The 7,500-nt window shown below is 44.1% G+C and overlaps 1 protein-coding gene across 6 annotated transcripts in view; it reads right to left on the reverse strand.

Annotated features, from left to right (window-relative positions):
- The window catches only part of LOC121567799 (glutamate receptor 4-like), a 135,459-nt gene that overhangs the window by 52,944 nt on the left and 75,015 nt on the right, over window positions 1–7,500 (reverse strand). For 5 of the 6 annotated variants that reach the window (XM_041878087.2, XM_041878088.2, XM_041878091.2 and 2 more), the window contains exons 8-11: window positions 6,002–6,169; window positions 5,809–5,913; window positions 5,606–5,716; window positions 648–854 (exon numbers count right to left, since the gene is read on the reverse strand). In XM_041878087.2, the coding sequence (XP_041734021.2) occupies window positions 648–854; window positions 5,606–5,716; window positions 5,809–5,913; window positions 6,002–6,169 (591 nt within the window). Of the gene's footprint in view, window positions 1–647; window positions 855–4,389; window positions 5,006–5,605; window positions 5,717–5,808; window positions 5,914–6,001; window positions 6,170–7,500 lie in introns of those variants that run through there. The other variant, XM_041878093.2, reaches the window with a different exon arrangement.

Raw genomic sequence — 7,500 nt, forward strand, 5'->3', positions numbered from 1 at the left:
CTATTATTTAGATAGGGGTTGGAGACAAAGCCGGGACGGGGGGCTAGGGGTTAGATGTTTCCAAGTGTGAAAGACAAATGGTTTAGGGCAAGGGTACAGTAGGTTTACCGTCCCTGGGTTAGAGAACCATGTTAAAGATTAACTAGTGTTCTATATCAGCCTGAGAGATCATGATCACATGTTGGGTAATTTTGGCCAGTGTTTCTTTATCCTGGACCCTGGGTGCACATTTTTGTTGTTTTCCCTAGCACTACACATCTGATTCCACTAATCAAAGGTTTGATGATGAGTTGATTAGTGGAATCAGGTCTGTAGTGCTAGGGAAAACAACAAAAATGTATCACTTTGGGTCCCCAGGACCAGGATTAAGAAATACTGCTTTAGGCACATCTCCTGGTGATGGATTGAGAGAACAGTGCAAATTATGCAATGGTTTGAAATGTCTTGTCTGTCTTATTAAAAAGTACTTTGACAGTATCTAACAATGTAGATGCACTTTGTTTAGTAGGATCTAACTCTCCAAACTCCAAAGATAAGTATAAAAACATCAACCTCCAAAGATAAGGAAACAAAAGTATAAATTTCCAAAATCCATTTATATCCCTCCATCCATCCATTCCTCCCTCCCTTCCTCGCTCCATCCTTACCCCATAGACCAGTTCTCCCACCATGCCGTTCCAGATCTTGGTCTCGGGGTCTCTGGCTCCGTACTTGCCGTCGGGGACGATGGCGATCTTGTACTTGATGCCGATGTGTTTGGCGATCTCTGAGGCCAAGTCCACGCAGTAGCCTTCGAACTGGTCATTCCCCTCAAACATCTCCCAGTTCTTCTTCAGCATCACATACGGACCCTCCTACACCCACAAACACACCAATCAGAGACAGAGAGGGGGGCGCGGGGAGGTCAAACTGACCAATGAACTCACACAGACCACTGACTAACAAATCAGGGGCTTCTTCTGGAGAGGGAGGAGCTTTTTGGAATGACATGCAGCAGGTGCCAAAGGCTCCACTAGATGACAGGATCACAGTGATGGAGACAGAAGATACATCTTATGGCAACCAAATAAAATATTACAGGGCATTTTAAAAGGCCACTGTGTGAGGAGCAGTGTTTTATATCCTCATAGTCTGTGACTGGTGCCAAGTTGATGTGATCTGGCTTCCCTCTAAGACTAAGCATCTCCTCTGGGAGAAAAAGGCTGACTCCACACAGATGATCTATCTTAAAAAGAACAAATGAACAACAGAAAGGTAGAAGAGAGAGGTAAGCAGCCATAGAGCAGAGAGGGAGCAGGTCTGGAGGTAGATACACAGGGAAGCTGTATTCTCTGTCTGGAGAGAGAACCTTTACACCTCAAACAGGAGAAATTAGCAGTAAGAACACACACACACACACAAACACACACACAGGCAAGCACACGCACGCACACACACACACACACACACACACACACACACACACACACACACACACACACACACACACACACACACACACACACACACACACACACACAAACACATAAACACACACACACACACACAGGCAACCACACACACACACACACACACACCCTGACTGACACATCCATCAATCAGGAGCTCGTAGAGAGACACCCAGGTGGTAGAAGACCAGAGGCCCCTCCCTCTAGTCTACAGAACAGTCCTCTGAGGTAGCAGATTACGCTCCCAGATTCAGATGAATCAAGGTATGGAATGTGAAAGGAAGCTAATATAGTATGCACAATTATAGGCTTTCAAATGGTTTATACATCTATCAAATTCATTCGAAAGAGCTGTATAAACACTACATGAAATACATTTTTAAAACGTTTTCATTTATAATGTTGATTTACAAAGTAAAATAGATACATTTCAAGAGACTCCATTCCTGGCTCATCAAGGAACCTGCCAGGATAAAGTGTACAGGTAAATAGGTCACGTCAAATGAAACATAACATTGTTGCACAAATAAAAAAGAAAAGGTACATATAAATGCATACCATTTTTAGAGACACGTTGACATTGTATCAGTTACATACCATTGGTCTAGAATGATGTCACAAAAGCATCAACTCTTAAGCCATACTGGGCTTTATCCTAACTTGAGGTGTGTATACTGTAACTCAATGTAAATGGGAGAGTTGTGTGACTATCTGAGTTACTCACACGGATCTCAAGGTAGAAACAAGCCTTGTGTGCATATATTTGCATTTATCAAGTGGCTAAACATTAATAGAATGTACATTATCTTAACGCAGAATGTTGTCACATTTGTACATGTTGTCCAAGCATCAAATCACATTTATTTTTCTAAACCTCATTATCATACCCACATTAGCAGCCCCCTGAGATCTCTCTCTCCATTAACTCAAAATGAATCACTCTTAATGAAGTCACAAACACAGTCAGAGATTCTCCCAAACATAGCTGCACCAATCAACTAACCCATAGTTGGGTCTTAAAGGCATAGTCCACCCCAAAATCATATCACATCAACAGTCTAAACCCGAGCTGAGTTCATATTCCACGCCATCTGTTGTGAAGATACATACTATGCGTCTTATTCCATTTTTATTAGATGGTATAAAATTGCCGATCTTAAAATATTAATCATAATGTACTGTACTGTATATGAGGATCTAGAGAACAGATGGTGTAGAAAGAATATCGGCTCATCTTGATTTTAATCTATTTATGACTCTGGATAAGTCTATTTTTAACCCTGCCTCACTTTTCTGTAAATATTAGCATATTAAAAGATAAACAGTTTAACATCAGAATAGGTGACTTTGTAGAGCGTTTAGCAGTGATAGTACACACATGCACGCATGCACAAACCGCTTTGCCAACAGTGGGTTATTTCATGTTTAAAGTTTAAGTTTACATTTTGTTATCAGTTTGTCACAGTCTGTATGTGTGTGTTTTATTGCAGTATGTTTACTCTCAGTGCGGGTGCATGGAGGGATACCGGGCATGTGCTTGAGTAAGTTAAGTTTTTCTCTGCTGAACACCACGTCAGATGTCTTACATGAGAATGGAGGAAGAGGGAGAGAGGAAAGAGAGGGTGGAAAGAGAGGGAGGAAAGAGAGGGCTGAGAGAGTGTAGAGACGGCAAGAGAGAGAGTAGTTCACGTGGGAGAAGAGAAGGTAAAGGAGAGAGAGAGAAAAGAGAGGAGAGAGGTTTAGTGGTGAAGGGTTCACGTAGATACGACATGAAACAGTGGAACAGCAGCAGACATACCAGAAAGAGCGAGCTCCTAATCAGGGTTGGGGTCAATTCCATTTCAATTCCAGTAAATTCAGGAAGTACACTGAAATTCCAATTTCAAATCAATGCTTTTCAATGAGAAAAATGTAGAATTGGAATTTGATTTACTTTCTGAATTGACTGGAATAAAACATTTTACTGACCCCAACCCTGGTCCTAATTGTGCAGCCAGCCAACGCAATATTAAGTACAACATAATACGTTTACCAGAGTTCCTCAACTTAAACATCAGGGAAAACAGAATTTAGCTGCAGATGCATCTAGACTGGAGCAATGTAGATGAATGATAGATGTCCCGTGTGGCTCAGTTGGTAGAGCATGGTGTTTGCAATGCCAGGGTTGTGGGTTCGATTCCCATGGGGGCCCAGTATGAAAATGTATGCACTCACTTAACTGTAAGTTGCTCTGGATAAGAACGTCTGCTAAATGACTTAAATGCAGTGACAGCAGTCTTTAGAGGACACCATAGAAACAGAATGCCTGGAGCTGCTATCTGCTGGGGGTGTGATGTCATGTGATGACTGTCAGCAGTGGGGTCCACACACACAGCTCCCAGTAGCATTTGCACACAAGTGTGTTGTTCTCTGTGAGAGAGGGTGTGTCTACGCATGCGTACACTTTGAGGTTGTGTTTTTGTGACTGTCAGTTTGTGTGAGACTGTGATTATGTCTGTGTGTGGGTATGTGTTTGTGTATGCATCTGTGAGACAGCACGCAGTGTGTGTGTGACAGTATGTTCACTCTGTGTGTGTTTCTGTACCACTGGCCCCTGTCTCATCTGTGTGTGTTTCTGTACCACTGGCCCCTGTCTCATCTGTGTGTGTTTCTGTACCACTGGCCCCTGTCTCATCTGTGTGTGTTTCTGTACCACTGGCCCCTGTCTCATCTGTGTGTGTGTTTCTGTACCACTGGCCCCTGTCTCATCTGTGTGTGTTTCTGTACCACTGGCCCCTGTCTCATCTGTGTGGGTGTTTCTGTACCACTGGCCCCTGTCTCATCTGTGTGTGTTTTTGTACCACTGGCCCCTGTCTCATGTGTGTGTGTTTCTGTACCACTGGCCCCTGTCTCATCTGTGTGTGTTTCTGTACCACTGGCCCCTGTCTCATCTGTGTGTGTTTCTGTACCACTGGCCCCTGTCTCATCTGTGTGTGTTTCTGTGCCCCTGTCTCATCTGTGTGTGTTTTTTCTCAGCACCCAGTCTAATTCCTTCAAAAACGAAAAAGCATTATGGGGTACAATTCCTTTCAAATTCCCAGAACATCCAAAAAGATAATTCCCAGTACATCCAAAAAGATAATTCCCAGAACATCTAAAAATATAATTCCCAAAACATTCAAACTTCCTGCAGTTATCGCATGGAGAAGAAAAAGCGAAGGCATGACAAAGAAAATGTAAAGAGTGTTAGCTAGATAGCTAGATAGATAGATAGATAGATAGATAGATAGATAGATAGATAGATAGATAGATAGATAGATAGATAGATGGCCTGCTGGTCGGTTCATCTGTGTCTTCCTGTGATTCCTTTTCTCTCAATTCCACATAAATAGAATTACAGAGTGATAGAGAGCTAGAGTCTCTCTGGCTCTGTCTGTCAGTCTGTGAGTCCTTCTGTGAGTCCATCTTTCCGTCTGTCTGTGTGTCTGTACTGTAAGTCTTCAGTGTCGTTGCAGAGGCTTCCTCATCAGTGGCTGCAAAGAGGAGGAGGTGGCTGAGGTAACATTAGCCATGGCCATCTGACAGGGGCATAGATCATCCAGAGAGAGACAGAGGGAGAGAGGGAGAGCGGGAGGGAGGGAGAGAGAGAAAGAGGGAAAGAGAGTGACGTCCATAGAGAGAAGGGAGGGGAGGGGGAAACACGGTAAAAGGTAAACGGACTAAAACTCCTCTCTCTTTCACACTTGACAGGTGACGTCAACGAAAAACCAAATCAATATAACGACAACCTGCCAGTGACATGTCTGATTCCTCTCGTACAGCCCCCTACTCTCTCCTCCCTCACCATGGCCTGCTCCTGCTACAATACCCTTATGAACACTGCTCTGTCAAACACACTGGTGTCACTACCAGCTCTAGTAGAGGCACTGTGGATGCTCTGCTCTCTGCTTCAATGTGGGTGCATCTCAACAGTCTAACAAATCCTCCTCTCCGTCATCTGTACTGTTTTGAGAAAGCAGCATAGTCGATTCCTACACCACAATGACTTTCCACTTGTCCAGTTGTTTCATATCAGTACAGATGAAGGACAGGAGTTGAGGATAGGAAGCCATTTTAGATTGTTGGGATAAATCCTCTGTGTGTTTGAGGAAAGGAGAGGAGCCAGAGGAGTACATTACCATGATAGTTGTCACGACGACTGTCCTGTTCTCCATGTTTGTGCTGTCATTGGACAACAACACTTCATTTTGGACCAGAACCAGTTTGTCAATGTCATTCCAGTAGCCAATCTGAGAGAGGTAAGGGAGGGGTTAAAACCAGACAAAACTGTATTTTCATAAAACCCAAATCATTTTCCCGACATGCCTGTGTCTATTCCTACCCGTTGTGGTCCGTTGCTCTTCAGTTCAAACACGTCCATGGTGTAGTTGACTCTGCGGCCGTAGTGGTCAAACTGGATGTTGCCGGTTAGACCCTGGATACGCACCTGGAGACAGGACAACAGAGAACTCAGGTCAGAACGGAGAACAGGCAACAACATAGAACAATAAGGAACACATAGGACCATAGAATACCTGTTTGAGTGTGCGTTCCATGTCTATGCCCTGGTTCCAGGGAGCAGCGGGGTTGGCCAGACAGTCTCCAGCATTTCCTCTACGGGAGATGTCTATCTTCTGACGACGCAGATTCCTAAAGGCCTCGGCCATCACCAACACCCCATCATATGTCAGAGATGAGGTGTACTGGGGAAAGAGGAAGGGGAGGAGGAGGAGGAGGATGGAGAGAGAAAGGAGTAGATTAGATTAGATTAGATTAGATTAGATTAGATTAGATTATGAACAGCCTAGAGCCTATAGCAGACATGAAGATGCCTGTTTGAGGAATTAGGGAATGCCTGTTTCAGGCTGTGGGTTCCTCTCTTGAACAATTTACAGTTAGTTGGTTCAGGTTGGGTTGTGTTTTTTTTGGCGTGGGGCGGCAGAGACCCGGAATTTCACATGTATTGTGTGCGCAGGGTACACTCAATTAGAAGGGTTGCAACCAGGGGGTGGGGAGCGTCTGTAAAGCCTACAGGGAGAGGCGGGATCAGTTATAGAAAACACACACATAGTTGCCAAAGCTACAAAAGAGCAGATGAGATCATCTGAAAATAACTAGGTAAGATACTAAAGGAGAGAAGGAGAGGAGGAGAGGAGGAGAGGAGGAAAGGAGGAGAGGAGGAGAAGAGGAGAGAAGGAGAGGAGGAGAGGAGGAGAGGAGGAGAGGAGGAAAGAAGGAGAGGAGGAGAGGAGGAGAGGAGGAGAGGAGGAGAGAAGGAGAGAAGGGAAGGAGGAGAGGAGGAGAGAAGGAGAGGAGGAGAGGAGGAGAGGAAGGATGAGGGGATGATAAACTCAGGGGGCGCACTTCACATCAGGTCTGCATCACTCTGACATGTCTCTCTCTCTCTCTTCTTACTCACTCACAGTGTGTGTTGGGGTGGTTATAAACCTTATTCATGATCTTCCCTTCATCTTGTCTCAAGGCTTTTTTCTATCTTTCTTTGAGAACCAACATGTACTTGTTCTACAGTGACACTGGAAGTCTGGTCTTAATACTCTTTGACAGGTGTTAGTAAACGCAGCCTGTCCTTTGTTCTAACATTCTAATTGATTGTGATTGAGGATAATACATAAGGCTACCCATTTAATTGTATAGAAAGGGCCTTGTCATTCACTAATGCAGTAAGCATTAGCATCCCGCTGACAAAACAGTGAAATGTTAGTTATTTTGGCCTTGAAAGGTGTCTCCAATAATGGTTTGATGTCAGCGAATGACATTTGCTTTCATAGCATATTCCAGGAATAGAACACACACACCCACACAAACACACAAACACTAACACAAACACACACACACACTAACTAGCATCTGAGATTGTGTACACTCATCAGCGGAGGACAATTGATGGACCGGCCATCCTTTAACAAAGATTTGTCATATAGAGAAAAAGAGAAAATAACAGCCAGAGTGTAAGAGAGAACAGGCAGAGAGAGAGAGGGAGAGAGGAGGGAGAGAGAGAGAGGAGGGAGAGAGA

The sequence above is a fragment of the Coregonus clupeaformis genome, unplaced genomic scaffold (assembly GCF_020615455.1).
Source record: "Coregonus clupeaformis isolate EN_2021a unplaced genomic scaffold, ASM2061545v1 scaf0052, whole genome shotgun sequence".
NCBI classification, from domain to species: Eukaryota; Metazoa; Chordata; class Actinopteri; order Salmoniformes; family Salmonidae; genus Coregonus; species Coregonus clupeaformis.